The following is a 17,591-nucleotide window of genomic DNA, read 5'->3' on the forward strand; positions in this document are numbered from 1 at the left end:
GAACCCTCCATTCAGAAGAAATGCTGTGGTGCTTCCCTTTACCCACACGAAATGGAACCCAAGAGACTATGCAGCTGAAGAAAAAATTACCGCCTCCTTACAAATGAGAGATTTTCAAGTCTACATAGTTTCCAACTGCAGGAAAATAACCATCAGCTTCTCCACAGTGTAGATTAGAACAGGGGAAAATGAACATCACTAACTGTACCCCAGAAGCCAGTGTGGCTGTGAGACCCAAGACCATCACTGAGAAGATGCTCATTTCCATGACTCTGGTGATCATCACCGCCCTGACCATGCTGCTAAACTCAGCCGTGATCATGGCCATCTGCACCACCAAGAAGCTCCACCAGCCTGCCAACTACCTGATCTGTTCTCTGGCTGTGACGGACCTCCTGGTGGCCGTGCTCGTCATGCCCTTGAGCATCACGTACATCGTTACGGACAGCTGGAAGCTGGGGTACTTCATCTGTGAGGTGTGGCTGAGTGTGGACATGACCTGCTGCACCTGCTCCATCCTTCATCTCTGTGTGATTGCCCTGGACAGGTACTGGGCCATCACCAACGCTATTGAGTATGCCAGGAAGAGGACCGCCAAGAGGGCCGGGCTGATGATCCTCACGGTCTGGACCATCTCCGTCTTCATCTCCATGCCCCCTCTGTTCTGGAGGAGCCACCGCCAACTCAGCCTGCCCCCTAGTCAGTGCACCATCCAGCACGACCACATCATCTACACCATTTACTCCACACTTGGGGCATTTTACATCCCCTTGACTTTGATACTGATTCTCTATTACCGGATTTACCATGCAGCCAAGAGCCTTTACCAGAAAAGAGGATCGAGCCGGCACTTAAGCAACAGAAGCACGGATAGCCAAAATTCGTTCGCCAGTTGTAAACTGACACAGACTTTCTGTGTGTCTGACTTCTCCACCTCAGACCCTCCCACAGAGTTTGAAAAGATCCACACCTCCATCAGGATCCCTCCCTTTGCCCATGACCTAGATACCCCGGGAGAACGCCAGCAAATCTCCAGTACCAGGGAGCGCAAGGCAGCACGCATCCTCGGACTGATTTTGGGTGCATTCATCTTGTCCTGGCTGCCATTCTTCATCAAAGAGCTGATTGTAGGTCTGAGCATCTACACCGTGTCCTCTGAAGTGGCCGATTTTTTGACATGGCTTGGTTATGTTAATTCTCTGATCAACCCTCTGCTCTACACAAGTTTTAATGAAGACTTCAAGCTGGCTTTTAAAAAGCTTATTCGGTGCCAAGAACATAGTTAGATTGTAAAAAGCTGGAAGGCATGACTTTTACCAGCCTCATGAGTGCACAGGGGTAAGGGGTGCAACTTATTAATTCTTGAACATAGTTGGTTCAGGAGGTTTGTAAGTATGTGTGGTCTTGGTTTTTGTTTGTTTGTTTGTTTTCTGTTTTGTTTGAGGCTTGTTATTGGGTGTGCTGTTTTCTACCTCTGGTCTTATTTGTGGTACCTAATTGCAAATAAACACTATCATACAAAAACAGAAATTTCACAGCAGTAATAATAAGGTAAAATAGTAAATACTTTTCACTTTTTTAGACATTTCAGTTAACCCTGCAATTAAAGAATACCAAAATAAATCTTCATTTGGAGAATTTCTTATTACTTATAAATCAAATATCTGATAACTTGCCCTGGTGTGTGGCATTAGTTCTGAGCATATGGATCCAAATGCTTACCAATTCCAGTGGAAACTGCATGACCACATAAAGCATTAAAAGAAAAAAAAGTGGTGTGCTGTCATCTACTGCTTGCAGACCTGATCTAAAGCCACTTATTATGATTACGTGGCCCACTCCTTTCCAACACAGATAGTACAGCTGGCATGTCTTCTTAGTTCATGATTAAATACACATCCTCATTCTCTAAACAGAACTTGGAATGAATGTACTGGCACTTTCCTAGGTCTTTGACTATGAATGTGAAACATAAGCAAATAGTATTATAAAACAATCATGGAAACTGGTCATTTTGTTGCTATTTAACCTGACAGACATATTGGGCCTCCTCCAGTTCTAAGAAGTGTCCCAGCTGAGCCTCGAGTACACTCTCCCACTCTAGCAGGATTAAGGTGTGAGTACAAGTCAAATGTGGAGAACTTTTAAAGCAGTATTAAGCTGCTGAACCCATTAAGGGGTGCAGGGATCAAATGAGAGAATCCATTACCTGAAGAACTTTGTTGGAGACTGTTGCTCATTAAGTTACCAGCTGTGCACTTGGAAAAAAAATTAAAAATTGAAAATCTGTGTTTACAGCAAAGGCCACCCACTAGCAAATGAGTATGAAATTGTGTCTCCTGGAATCCAGGAGGCTGCAGGCGGGACCCAAGGCCACACAGTGCGTGGCCAGCTTGGACTGATGGCTCTAGTCATATGGTGGAGCTCGTCACTAAGTCAAGAGTGATGACAGAAGGGACTGAAAGGGTGGAAGTTCTTGGACACTCCTCAGTAAGTGACTGTTCTAGACCTCTGCTCCTCACCTCCCATCCACAGCCTCTCCCACCTCTTCACTCCCCCCAGATCACGTCTCTTGTTTGTTTGTCGAGAAGACATTGCTTTGCCCCCTGCGCACTTCCACCTCCATGTTTTACCCCTTAGTTCTATCCCCTCTCAATTTTTCTGTAATCTTGCTACTTTCCTCTCTCTCTCTCTCTCTCCCTCCCTCCCACCATCCCTTCCTCTCCCCACTTTTCTTTAATCTCACCCATCAGTTTGCTCAAGTCTCTTAGACATTAGAACCAATGTCCTCCAGCCCTACTTCCCCTTCCGGCCCCTGCTCCATCTCTCTGCACACTCTCCCATCTGAGTCTCCCCAGTCATTAACCTCCTCGTTCTACCTCCACTTCTCCCCTTCCACTAACTTTTCTCTCCTTTGCCATCTGGGTATGCCCCCCCGCCAGTTCCCCCAAAACTGATCTCCCAAAGGGTATCGGCGACTTGCCAATGGGCAAATCCAGTGTCCTTTCCTCTGTCCTTATCTACTTCCCACTCTCATCAGTTAAAACAGCTAACCATCCCTTTCTTGTTTAAGCCCATGCCTTCCAGGATCCCTTTACTAACCTGGTTCTCCAGCTACCTTCTCACTCTTTGCCTCCTTTTCTTCATCCTAGGGGTTTATCCTCAGCTCTCACCTCCCATATATTCATACTCCACCCCAACCTCCATTATTTCCACAAATAGTTCCATGCCTGAGGCTCTAAAATGTGTGTCTTTAATTCTGATCTCTCTCTTTCTCAAACCTTAGACCCATGAATTATGTCTGGTGAACATCTCCCTACTAACACTCTATTGGTGCCTCAAACACAGCCTTTCTAAACTGAACTCATGATAATTTCCCACACTCATACCTTCTCCTTTTCCACCTTCTCAATATCAGATAACAGGATTACTTTTTATCATTCACATTAGGTCAATGAGATTCTCTCTCTTTGTAGCTTGTCTCTCACATCCAGATAGTATAAAAGTCTTATCCATTTACCTCTGTAGCAATGTTTGTATATTCACCCCTCTTCTCCAATAACTTGGTCCTCTCCCCTGGACCAATCCTCTTATCTGATCCACCTACCTCTGGACCCCTCACCTGCAACTGTGCCCCTGCACACCTGCCACTCTGCCCCTGCACACCTGCCAGATACATTTTCCTAGAACAGTGGTTCTCAAAGCAACATCTCCAGACCAGCAGCGTCAGTATCACCTGGGAACTTGTTAGAAATGCAAAGTCTAGGGCCCCACTGAAGACCCACAACGTCAGAAATTCTAAGTGGGGGGGCATCCATCTCTATCTTAACAAGCACTCTAGGAGATTCTGGTGCATGCTAAAGCCTGAGATTCAGTCTCCTAGAATGTCCTGTCGATTTCTAACTTCAGTGCTCAAAATCCCTTAGTATTTTCCCACCAGTACAAAATAAATTAAAATTCCTAAATATAACATTCAAGGCTTCTTCACTATGTGGCCTCAAACCACATTTCCAGAATTAAGTCTCAGCACTTCTTCTCACCCACCTCATATTCCAGAAAAGTCTGGAGATTTCCTGTGTTTTCTAAGCTCCCCTAACATTTGTCCCCACTGCTCCAGAAACCTGACCCCCTGGCTTCCCATTTTTCTTCTCCCAGTCCTTCACCATGGAGTGCAAATGCAGTCTCTTCTGCGAGGCCTTCCTGAGGTCCTCCTTCCTTCTCTGTCATGTGAAAGTCCTCTCCCAGCTCTATGCTCCCGAAGAAGCTCACTGGGATCTCTATTGTTATATGCATCCTATCTTGTAGTGCATTTGTTTGTATATTTCTTCTGTCTGCTATAGTAGATTGTGAGCTCCTTGAGGGCAGGAACTGTGTCTGTTTCATCTCTGTATCCCCAGGGCCTCCTACAGTGTTTTACACACAGTAGGCACTCAATAAATGTTCCCAGAAAAGAAATGTAAATGTGCAATGTTCTCTCAGTGAGAAAAGCAAACTTTTAAAATCCTATGATGTAATAACACACTTCCTTTTTCTTTAAAACTTACCCTATCATTCCCATCTTTGTTCAAAAACTGCTAAGAATGCTTCCACATGGAAAGAAAATGGATTTCTCTCTCCACTGAATACATGAGTGTCCTTTACTGGTTAGGATTCAAGCTAAGCTGCTCTCAAAGGAGAGACCCCCGAGTATAGTAGTTCAAACAAGATAGTTTCTTTCTCTCTCACATGACAGTCAAGAGGTAGGAGGGCAGCCCAGAGTGAGCAGAAGACTCTGCTCCACGATGTCCTCCAGGGACTCAGGTCCTTCCATTTTGTGGCTCTGCCGTCCCCTCAAGGCTTGTCCTCGTCTGCATGGCCAAAGCTGACTCACAATCACATCCACATTCCAGTCCATAGAACGGAGGAGAAAGAAATGGAGAGCAAACAACTTCCTTTTAAGGAAGTCATGTGGAAATTGTACACATTTACCTCTCCTTATAGCCCATTGACAATAACTTGGTCACATGGCCACACCAAGCTGTAAAAGAGAATAAGGGGGTGAATCTCTAGTTGGGCAACCATGTGCCTTGCTTAAAGTGAGAACTTTATAACAAAAGGAAGCAGGAGAGGATGGATACAAGGGGCTAATGAGCAGTCTTTTCCACAAGGGGATATTGGTTTCTGTATGTGCAGCTCAAATATTACAAGGCAAGTCAGACAGCTGTCCAGCTAATGGTGATCTATGTACCAGGATGTTGAGATTTAAATTACAGGTGATTTAACTGAGATCGTGCCTATGCTGAAAATCTAGTATTTATCATGACTGTAATATCTATAATATCTAAAAACTATATGGACAACTCGCTTGCTTTCTTATCACCCCCCCATATGTCATCATTGAAAATTCTTGGCAATTATAAGAGTTTAAAATTTTTATTTTATTTTTTTTATTTTTTTTTGCGGTACGCGGGCCTCTCACTGTTGTGGCCTCTCCTGTTGCGAAGCACAGGCTCCGGACGCGCAGGCTCAGCGGCCATGGCTCACGGGCCCAGCCACTCCGCGGCATGTGGGCTCTTCCCGGACTGGGGCATGAACCTGTGTCCCCTGCATCGGCAGGCGGACTCTCAACCACTGCACCACCAGGGAAGCCCAAGAGTTAAAAATTTTTAAGAGTCTAAAGAAATAAAAAACAAAGAAGCAGAAGCATAACTAATTTTCACTTACTCACTTTCACTAACTAGATAAATTTCATTCCTAATTTACTAGATAAATCTCATTTCTAATTTACTAGATAAATCCTAATTAAATATATTTTCTCATACCTACCCACCGCTGCCCTTAGCAAAGAGTCTGCATATGTTTCCTAGTATAAATCAAACCTGTTGAAAAAAATTCTGTTGTTTGGTTTACTCATTTAACTGATAGGGCTAGCTGCTATTGACCACTATTGCCCCTTTAAATTAAAGCTTGAGTGAAGTAACAGTACTTTCTGATATGGTCAGTGTTTCTAGGGTAAACATTAGCAGATTAAAAGTAAAACCCAGGGGTGACATTTCAATCACCTCCATTAACTAATAAATTAGGACTTCCTGGTTTGTGTACTTGGTAAAAGAGTTCTTGGACATGTCGCTCCCTTGGAGACCTGGTAGAAGCTTTGGTTGTAACTGGTGTCAGTAAGTACCCCTAGTAGCATTGCTACTACTATCTGCTTTGAATAACTGTATAGGCCTTCCACACTTATGAACTTCAGTTTGCAAACTCTGATAATTGTGTACAAGGTCAGCTGCAGAGCAACATCCGGCAACTAACTCTGCTGGTTTCCTGTACAAGTCATTTTAGTTTCGACCATCACGTTGGTCTTAGTCTACTCATGTGTGTTTGCTTATTTGCTGTGTTTGCTTAATTTTTAAGGCCTTCTACACATAACTTCATTATGTACAGTATTTACAAAAACAGTGAGAACATTAGAAAAAAAACAGCAAAAAGGAGTATATGACTACAACAGAAATACAAGTAAAGGTAATTTTTAAATTAAAAGTGATGAGACAGTGACAACCATTGTATATGAGAATGGGATGAAATCTTTTTCAGTTTACAAGGGCCACCAAGAGCAACATGTGAAAAGGCACTGTGCCTAAAATTATCAACTATAATCAGCAGGAAATAAGGAAAAGTGATTAATGAGATGGGAACATGTCTGAGCATCACACAGTGGTTCTAACAGGTATTTGGGAATGTCTGTGAGCACATTTAGTTATTTCAGTAGAGAACACCAGTGGCATTTTGTAGTAGGAGACAAGGAGGCTAAATCCTGCAGTTAAAAAAAAGCCAGGACTTCCCTGGTGGTCCAGCAGTTAAGCCTCCACGCCCTCAGTGCAGGGGGCCTCGGTCCGATCCCTGGTCAGGGAACTAGATCCCACATGCTGCAACTAAAGATCCTGTGTGCTGCAACTAAGACCCAGTGCAGCCAAATAAATAAATAAATATTTTTTAAAAATAAAAGCCAGTCCCACTCAATAAAGAATTGCCCCACCCAGAATACCATTACCACCATTATCACCACCTGCTGAAAACCCCAGGTGTATCAGCATCAGCTTGGGGATACTCAGGGGTCTAATGTTAATTCCGGTGTTGGCTTGGGGATATTTGAGAACTTAAAGACTATGCATGGTGAAAGTGCTGCCTATGAACTTTTATTGTAAACCATGGAGGGTTTCAAAGGCTCGAGACTAATTTGAATCTGCCAATATCAAAATGAGGGTCAGGCCAACACATACAGACACCACATTGGTTAGAGAGTTTCCTGTGACACTGGCAGAGGTCATTAAGAAAAGGGACCCAATAAAATGTCTATCATCAAAGAGGAGATATTGATGCTTCAAAGGACTAACTCATATCCTTACCTGCTGGAAATGTTTTTGAAAACTGAAGTCTCACCTAAGTCACCTCAGGCTTAGAATTAAAAGACAATCTTAGATACCTGTCAGTAGGAAGAAGAGCTATTTCAAATGGTAGAAAGGAAGATACTGGATGTTCCTGGGACCCTTAAATCATCCAGGATCCTTAAATTATCCTCCTTTCGCCCCATAAACCCTGGGGAATTCACAGCAGGCTTCAGCCTTGCCATAAAAAAGGGTTGAAATTATTCCCTTCATAACAGAAGGGAATCACTCTGAGGGGAGAATTGCTTCAGGAAAGTAATCTGTTGGCTCCCTGGAAGCTCCCAGCACCCAGCACAGAGGCTGGTACATAGTAGCATTCAATTTATATAATTTATATGTCTGCTGAATTTAATTGAAATGAACACATTGTTTACACATTGTTTACACATTGTTTACAGACTTTAAGAAATTCAGAAGCAGAAGTATGTCCTGGGTGAGGAGGGTCCCTTCTCTATGCAGAAGCGGAATTGTCAAATATTTATAAAGAAAAGAAGGCATCAGGACAGTGATGATACATAAGAAACAGCAACAAGAGGAGCTGGAAAATAATATCAGCAAAGTCTTAGGTACTCAAAGAATACTGACTGACCATCTGCCATGAGTGTGGGTAGATTATGGAAACTTTTCATTGAAAAAGAAAAAGGTATAACAGCAATGATATGAAGAAAGCAAGAATACAGCAGTGGAAAGAGTAGAGGTCAGAAGATAATATTGGTGATGGTTTTGGGTCCACAAACACCAAGTGAGAATCTGGCATGAGTTTGGCATCTACTTAAGCACTGGGATCTCTGTAAGGGGAAAATAAAAGGGAAAAGAGGACAGAAAATCTAGGTGTAAGACTATGAGACCCTGGTCTTCAAGGCAGATTTGTAGAAAGCTGATTATATTTATTTTCTATTTGGATAAAATATAATTTTAGAGGGATTTATAAACATTGCCTTTGCTAAGAGGATGAGGGAAAAATGAGGCAGAGGAGAGCATTTTGCTCATCTGATTCTTAGGGAAAGTGAAGGTGATACCAGAAGCTCTGAAGAATGGAAAAGAATGAATGGTTCTTCAAAGAAAATGTATGAACAACATAGATACAAGAAACAAGGTCATATGGACATGTTTTTCCAGTTCATGTGGTATCAAATAGTCATATGTCAAGGGATGATTTAGGAAATGCCAATTTATGAAGACATCCAAAGGAATGGCAATGGAAACAGTTCTCTGAGGAAAATTTAGACTTGTAAGCAGTCTAATAATAAACAGACCAGTGACCCCAAGTGTTTCTGGTTCATGGTTAAGCACTCAATAAGAAATTGTCAAATGAATAAATCAATTACTCAGTTAAGCAATCAAGCCTGAGTTGGAATTTGGATAACAAAGGAGAACAAGTTGGGCAATATAACAAAAGTGTCTATGCAGGTCAGTTAAAAAAAGGATGCTGGGGGCTTCCCTGGTGGCGCAGTGGTTGAGAGTCTGCCTGCCGATGCAGGGGACACGGGTTCGTGCCTCGGTCCAGGAAGATCCCACATGCCGCAGAGCGGCTGGGCCCGTGAGCCATGGCCGCTGACCCTGCGCGTCCGGAGCCTGTGCTCCACAATGGGAGAGGCCACAACAGTGAGAGGCCGGCGTACAGCAAAAAAAAAAAAAAAAAGGATGCTGATAAACTACACATTCAGAGGCATGAAGCAGTGATATAAAAAAGCTAAGGCTGCAAGCTGAACCATCAGCCATCCTTTCTAGCTGTACTTTGCAGGTGGGGGAAAAAGAGGTGTTTTATAGAGAACAAGAAGAACATCCAGGGACTTCCCTGGTGGTGCAGTGGTTAAGAATCCACCTGCCAATGCAGGGGACACGGGTTCAAGCCCTGGTCCGGGAAGATCCCACATGCCACATAGCAACTAAGCCCATGCGCCACAACTACTAGCCTGCACTCTAGAGCCCACAAGCCACAACTACTGAGCCTGCGTGCCACAACTACTGAAGCCTGTGCACCTAGAGCCTGTGCTCCACAGCAAGAGAAGCCACTGCAATGAGAAGCCCACACACTGCAACGGAGAGTAACCCCTGCTCAACGCACCTAGAGAAAGCCCGCACACAGCAACAAAGACCCAATGCAGCCAAAAAATAAAATAAGTAAATTTATTTTAAAAAAGAACATCCATAAAGTAAATGGTGTTGACATAGACAATAAAACTTTTGAGGCAGCATGCGTCTTCTTACCTGACAACTTATTTTTATCAGTTTCTCACTAATGAAGAACTAAGGCCTGACTTCCCTTTCTAATCACACACACACACACACACACACACACACACACACACACACACACACCCGTAGAAACAAAAACAATGTCCTCAAGCACAGTAAGGAAAGCAAAGGTACGTTTGATACAGGCAAGTGTCCTTGATTGAATGATTCCAATTAGAAATGCAACATCAGGTGTACCATGTATGCACATGTCATTTCATGTATGATTTCTGGATACAGTACAAACTGGAACAGGAGCCTATGGGGATCTCACCCTCACTGGTAATACCTAGGAGAAATCATGATCAGAGTTTCCAAAATATGTCTATAGCCAAGACATCTTGCCTTAGAACACCTGACTTGCCCATAAACTCCTTCTAAATGGGTTAGGAGACACAGGCACAACAGAGTAAAGCATCTCTAGACGGTTCTTGAACCACAATCCACCACGTGGTACCATGTGACACCCTCTCCCCTATCATCCATCAGCTGATTGGTCAGGGCAGCAGGCACCGGCCCCAAGAACAACTGTGTCTACAGGCTGGCTGTGTGCTATGGGGTAGCCTGGTACAGAAGCTCCCCCCAGACAGAAAGTGATAAGTTGCAACGACGACATTCTTACCTCTCAAAAATTTGAACGAAAAATATATGAAGAGACATTCCGCTGTCAAGGGAAGCAGGAGTAGAAAGATAAGCAAAGGGGAGTTGAAACAAAAAGAGTAGCCACCTCATATCCATGGCAAAGGGGTAGAATGAAGCTCAGTTAATTCCTGCTCCCAAGGAACTAACAGTGTCACCTGTCATCAAGAGCTGCCTCTTACAATTCCTGACAGCCTTCTGGTCCCCAAACTATGCTCCAGATCCTTGAGGTTTAGCTGTAAGAATGTTCCAGAGACTCCTGTCTCTCTTTTAACAGCAGTTACCATCACAGTCAATCACCACCACCTGCCATAACCTGCACTGTTCTCTCTTCCAACCACGGGAGCCCTGACACACAGAGCTCCAAGGCCTCTGAGCCAGCAGCTTTTGGAACAGCCACGCTGGCTCCATTTGGACAGTAAGTGCCGTTGGACCAGGTTCAAGTCTTTTCTTTCTAGTGACCTTTCTAGGGTGAAAACGTACACTGTTTCCTGACTCCCTGATACCCTTCAGTTACCCTCATGAAACTAAATTAGTTTTTACTCCATGGATTTCAATTCTATCCATTATAGGTTTTTTTCAATTGTTGTTGCTACTTGTCTTTTGTTTTGGTTCCTAGGATAAAGTGACCTACTCTTTGCCCAAGGAGCAAGTGATGTTGATTTCCTTAAGTCTTAGCTTTGGGAATGGACAGTAGTAAGGAAGGGCAGGGTGGGAGGGCCAGTGGGCAGAGTGATCAAAGTAATGTCTTAGTTCATCGGGGCTGCTACAACAGAAATGCCGTAGAAACAACAGAAATGGTTGACTTATAAACCACAGAACTTTACAGTTCTGGAGGATGGAAGTCTGGGATCAGCTGACTGCCAGCATGGTCAGTTCTGGTGAGAGCCCTCTTCTGAGTTACAGACTGCAGATTTTTCCTTGAATCTTCATATGGCAGAGAGCAGAGAGAGAGACAGGAAGCAAGCTCTCTCATGACTCTCATAATGGCGCTAATCCCATTCGTGTGTGATCCATCCACCCTCCGATTTTCATCTAATCCAAATTACCTCCCAAAAGCCCCACCTCCCAATACCACTGCATTGTGCGGGAGAGGGTTTTGATATATGAATTTTGGGGAGATGCAATATTCAGTCCATGACAAGTACTAACAGGCATCTTTAAAGGGTTTGTGCACCAGGCTTCACTGATTCCACTTGTATCTTCTGCAAGTGTTTTGAGGGCTTTGGGGAGCAGAGTTATGATATTAACAACCACTATGTACTCAGCCAGGCTTAACAGTCACAACCATCCTAGAGGAATAGAATCACGTTCTTTCAACTTAAAAAATGTTGAAAGTCTGAATATACTCCAGCAAATGGGCATATTTCCAGTGAGATGAGCCCTTTCTTAATGAAAATAACCAGGAGAAATGACTAAAGTCCAGCAAGGGTGGGTAGGGATTTAGTCTACTAAAAAAAAATAATTTGGGCTTCCCTGGTGGCGCAGTGGTTGAGGGTCCGCCTGCCAACGCAAGGGACGCGGGTTTGTGCCCCGGTCCGGGAGGATCCCACATGCCGCGGAGTGGCTGGGCCCGTGAGCCATGGCTGCTGAGCCTGCACATCCAGGGCCTGTGCTCCGTGGTGGGAGAGGCCACAGCAGTGAGAGGCCTGCGTACCGCAAAAAAAAATAATAATAATAATAATTTGAAGATTAAGTTTATTCAATCAACTAACTTTTATTAACATCTCTGTGTCAAGCTTTGCATCACATTGTGTTGTGAACAAGGCACAGTCCAGCCATTAAGGAAAATATGATATATTGGAAGAGGAAGTGAAGTAAACAAATAAGTGATTACAACAGAGTGTGATGCGTTGCATAATAGATACATGTACAGTGTGGTATGTGAGCAGAGAAAAGAAATAAACAGTTCTGTGGGAGATAGGGGAGGGGAGCCTTCCCTCCAGATTTGAACCAGAACATGATATGAGCTCACTAGGCTGACAATTTATTCAGAGACACAGCATGAACAAAAGCATGGAGATGCAGAGATGCAGATGGTGTTTGGGGAATGAGATGTGGTGTGTGGTGGCCAGAGTGTGGGTTAGGAAGGAGATTGACAGGAGAGGAGGCTGGCCGGGCAGCCAGGTCCATGAAGGGCCTCAAATCCCTCTCTGAGCACACTGGATCTCATCCTGCCAGCAGCAGAAAAATGCCTGAGGATTTTAACCAAAGGAGAACATGACCAGACCTGCAGTTTGCAAAGCATCTTTGAATGAAAGGGATTGTAAGAATGAAGACTAGGTAGACAGGTGTTGGAATAGCCAGAGAGTGGTAAGGGGGAGTCTGTACCAAAGAAAAAAAGAAAGTGAGGGGGAAGAGAGGGTGGGGAGATTTTCAATTTCAGAGATAAAATTGGAAGAGAGACAAATCAGTAGATTTAACTGGAATATGACCTTTTTCAATCAAAAGAGAGCAAAATTTCAGACTGCCAAGGGGCAGATCATCAATCTCACAATTTGAGGATACAGTAGTAGGAGAGGACAAGGGTCACCTTCTTTGCCAAATGGGCCAATCCTTTTCACACTTTGGAGGTTGTCTACCTTCGCTTAATCACAGTCAACTGGGCAGAAAATCTATTCTGGGAAATAACAATAGGATCAGAGGTGCTAATTACACACCTCATTTGTCTGCACTGTTAGCATTACTCCTCAGTTGAGCCCTTCTAAACACACTGGTTACTTAACAATTAGGTTAAGCAAACAACCATTACTCTGCAGATATCCATTCATTTATCATTCAGCAAACATTTACTGAGAACCTACTATCTGCCAAGAATTATGCTAGGTCCTAGATATTCAGCAGTGAGCTAGACAATACAGATTCCTTCCCTAACTGAAATTTAAGTATAATGGAAGAGAGAGACTTTAAGTAGCATTTTCAATACCGTGTGTTAAAATGCAGTAAAAGGCCGTTTTTCTCATATTTCTGATTTGGTAGGTCTGGAGTGAGTCCTGAGATTGTGCATTGCTAGATGTCGCTGGTCTAGGGACCACCCTCTGCATGATACAGAATAATGTAACTCAGTCCAGAACATTCTCAACCAAAACCATTTGAAGAGAAACTGGCAGGAGGATGAAATCTCCTTCATTTCATACTTTGAGCAACAGCAAGTAATAACATAAAAAAGAAATAACAAGCACAGTACAAGCATACTTGCAGAACTCTGATGACACTGAAGCAGAAAGTCTGAGCTCATCCTTGAGCAAGTTGGAATAGAAAGACAGTGGAGATGAGTGTGCACACTTGGGACCTCAAGCAGATGTGGAACTAGTGCCATGAAAGTTTAGAGAACAAGGGCCAGGACAGAGTGCTCTCCTCATGTCTCAGGCTCTCTCTGTCTTTTTTGTTTGTTTGGTTTTTGCTTTTTGCCCACAGCACAGTGTAGAGGGATTAGATGGCCCCAAATTGTTACAACAGTATTTTCAAAATAATTTTTCTGTGTGTAGTTATGCTTGAGTTAACTGTTCTATCAACAGATGCACTTTACCCCATGGGTTCATAACTTTTCAACTAATCCTTTTGTTGTCCTAATAAAATCTGTAGATCTTAAAGATCCTCCTCAGGCAACATTAAAGAGAGTACCTGAGCATGAAGAATTTAACTAACCTGGATCCTGAGACCATGTAAACCATTGGGCCCTTTGTCTTTTCTTGTTTGTTTGTTCTTTTTGTTTTGTTTTTGGCCGTGCAACATGTGGGATCTTAGTTCTCTGACCAGGGATTGAACCCCGCATTGGAAGCGCAGAGTGTTAACCACTGGATGGCTGGGGAACTCCAGGCACTTTGTCTTTTTAAAGGAAATGAAACGGACAAGAGAAATGGAAAGGAAATGGGAAAAGGCAGAAAGTTGCTCCTGTTAATTTAGTCAGCTTCTCTCCCACCTGCCTGCATTGGACATTGCAAACCCAGAGTCCAACAGCAGGACACAAAAACATAAAGCAGGCCATAAGGAGACATTAAGAAAAGATGATTTCCCAAGGAAATGCTTTTTACTTTGCATTTTAATCTAGAAAATGTGCTTAAGTTCCAAAACTGACACCACCATTAACAGAAGAGATTTAAATGTGGGCCTAAGTCATCATTCTGAGAAATGGCTCACGTGGCTCCCTGCGCACCACCAGACCATGTTCTGTGAGCTTGGTACCCTCCAGGAAGCTGTGATTCCCAGCCCTGTGTGTCCTGTAAAAGCCTCAATACAGGGAGTAAGCCCCAGATGCGGAGGCACATCATCCCTCCTCACTGAGAGGACTGGCCCTACACTGTCAAGAAAAGCCAAGAATCTTAGTTTTGCTTGGTTGTGTTACATTGGTAGCCAAAAAGTATCTGATGGGATATTTCTGCAGTTCTACCCTTAACACTCCTAGACTCTTTGGGTCTTTCGTATGCTTGCTCTTGGTTACATTCATTGGCTGGCCCCAGGAAAGGAGTTAGATAAGTGAAGTTTGTTTTCTGTGTTCCTCACTCCTTTGGTAACCATCAGACATCCAGGTCCTCCTGTTGTTCCGGGGCTGCTCACAGATCTTCCCTGAGGCACCCACCCTGGGCCAGCAGCCCGTGCTCAGAAACCATTTTCCTTCTCTTTTCTTCTGGAAACAGTTCCCTCAATAGCATGGAGAATTTCCCCTGGAACCCACTTCCTGTGGCTCCAGGGAGGCTTTCAACTACAGCAAGCACTGTAATACCACCCCCAGAGAGAAGCAGGCACGTGACCAAGGCCTGGCCAAAGTCCTTCCCTGGGACTCATGCACGGTCCCTGGGGACTGTAAAAAGAGGAACCCGGTGACCATACGCTCTGCTATTTGAAGGAGCCTGAGCCAATGAGACCAACACAGGAGATGAGATGAAATAAAAGCTGGAGAGATGGAAAAAGCCCTAAGTGTTTTAGTTAATGGGGAATTAGAACAGCTAATTCCTCCCACCTCTAAAGGCTTACGATTCTTGAAAATATATCCATGAATAGTTACAGCTTAATAAATTACTCCTCTCAAGTAACATACCGGGAACTGAGTCAAAACTTACTCTGGTGGACCGAAAAGAGAATGTGGAGTAACAACCTAGATTTAAATTCCCACTCCAAAATTATTGCACAACATCGGGAAAAGTTGCTTAGTCTCTCAGAGCCTCAGTTTCTTCATCCATTAAAATATATATATATATACACATATATATATTTACTCCCCAGGTTGTTGTTAGACTTAAATGACATAAAACTCAAAAAGGTGTCTTGGTAAACTACAAAGCCAGAGAAAGAAAGAGATTGGAGCGGGTAGGAATTGAAATTAGAAAAATCTCTAAACCTGTGTAAGACAGTGCAATGCAAATAAGGGTTCTATTTCGATAAATAACGCTAAGAAATCAGTCATGCAAGGTCCAGAAACTGCATGGCACATTCAATCCAAGTTCCGGTTTGATCGAGGGAGCCCTCCAGTGGCTGATAGACAGGACACCTCTAAATTCTCTTCGCGGTGGTATTCCCAGATGAAGAGACTCACTGTCACATTATGGTACTGTGTAACTAGAAAAGACCTCGGAGAGCATTTCCTCAATCTTCCACATTTGAGATGAGGAGACAGAGATGCTAGGAGGCTGTATATACATATTTCGAAAGTTAGAAATCATACCATTTTTAAAAATATTTAACCCTTTATATTTTGCCTAAGAATGTCAAAATTCAACAATTTCCATTTCAACATAAGAGCTACTCTTATTTTCAAAATGTATACCTAAGGCATGTCTATAGTGACCAAGACACAAAATGATCACTGGATAATGTAACCATGGTGCTTTAAACACATTTACACATGGAATTATTTCCGTACAGATGCTTTGGCTGAAATTGTCCTGCAATTAGAACACCAATATTTCTCTCTCTTCAAAAGCTGTACTTGTGACCATTACTTGATGCCCTCTACTGGCATAATGTTATTATCCAATGTTCAATACGAATTATTTCCATGTGCTCTACTAATTGACTTCATCATATGCCAGAACATCAGAAAAGTTAACTTTGGGGATAAACAAGTAAATAAAGGAACAACGGAATATACAAATTATAAGAATATATCCAAAAAATGGTAATGAAATAAACCCAAAACAAATCATTACTGGAGTAAATTTTTGAAATGTTAAACAATTATGACATCAACTAGTTTCACCTAATATTTAAGCCTCAAAATATAACTGGGCTGTCAATTTTCTTCTCAGTGTAAAATTTTTCTATTCTGCCATTTTCTATAAGGATGTTCTATTGAATGATTTATTACTGAATTTGACACAGAACAACAGAATTGTTAAAATCCAGTTGTTAACTGTTCAGAGATGCCATGTTTAGAAGTGCAGGCAGGTCTTTTGTCTCCTTAGGTAGGTTTATTCCTAGGTATTTTATTCTTTTTGTTGCAATGGTAAATGGGAGTGTTTTCTTTTTTTTTTTTTTTTTTTGTGGTACGTGGGCCTCTCACTATTGTGGCCTCTCCCGTTGCGGAGCACAGGCTCCGGACGCGCAGGCTCAGCAGCCATGGCTCACGGGCCCAGCCGCTCCGCAGCATGTGGGATCTTCCCGGACCAGGGCATGAACCCGTGTCCCCTGCATCGGCAGGAGGACTCTCAACCACCAGGGAAGCCCAATGGGAGTGTTTTCTTAATTTTACTTTCAGATTTTTCATCATTAGTGTATAGGAAAGCAAGAGATTTCTGTGCATTAATTTTGTATCCTGCTACTTTACCAAATTCATTGATTAGCTCTAGTAGTTTTCTGGTATCAAGTTTAGGAGACAAAAGACCTGTATTTAGAAAATTATAAGACACTGATGAAAGAAATTAAAGATGATACAAATAGATGGAGAGATATACCATGTTCTTGGATTGGAAGAATCAACATTGTGAAAAAGACTCTACTACCTAAAGCAAGCTACATATTCAATGCAATCCCTATGAAACTACCACTGGCATTTTCAACAGAACTAGAACAAAAAATTTCACAATTTGTATGGAAACACAAAAGACCCCGAATAGCCAAAGCAACCTTGAGAAAGAGAAACAGAGCTGGAACAATCAGGCTCCCAGACTTCAGACTATACTACAAAGCTACAGTAATCAAGACACTGTCGTACTGGCACAAAAACAGAAATATATATCAATGGAACAGGATAGAAAGCCCAGAGATAAACCCACGCACATATGGTCACCTTATCTTTGATAAAGGAGGCAAGAATATACAATGGAGAAAAGACAGCCTCTTCAATAAGTAGTGCTG

General features: G+C 42.9%; 1 protein-coding gene and 1 pseudogene across 1 annotated transcript in view; both read left to right on the forward strand.

Annotated features, from left to right (window-relative positions):
• The window catches only part of HTR1E (5-hydroxytryptamine receptor 1E), a 69,458-nt gene extending 67,938 nt beyond the window's left edge, over positions 1–1,520 (forward strand). Inside the window, exon 2 of the mRNA XM_029224033.1 lies at positions 1–1,520. Coding sequence (XP_029079866.1) covers positions 189–1,286 — 1,098 coding nt within the window. The 5' untranslated portion in view covers positions 1–188 and the 3' untranslated portion in view covers positions 1,287–1,520.
• The window catches only part of LOC114896302, a 26,863-nt pseudogene continuing 10,578 nt past the window's right edge, over positions 1,307–17,591 (forward strand).

This window comes from Monodon monoceros, unplaced genomic scaffold (genome assembly GCF_005190385.1).
Source record: "Monodon monoceros isolate NGI ecotype Baffin Bay Population unplaced genomic scaffold, NGI_Narwhal_1 Super_Scaffold_15, whole genome shotgun sequence".
Lineage (NCBI taxonomy): Eukaryota > Metazoa > Chordata > Mammalia > Artiodactyla > Monodontidae > Monodon > Monodon monoceros.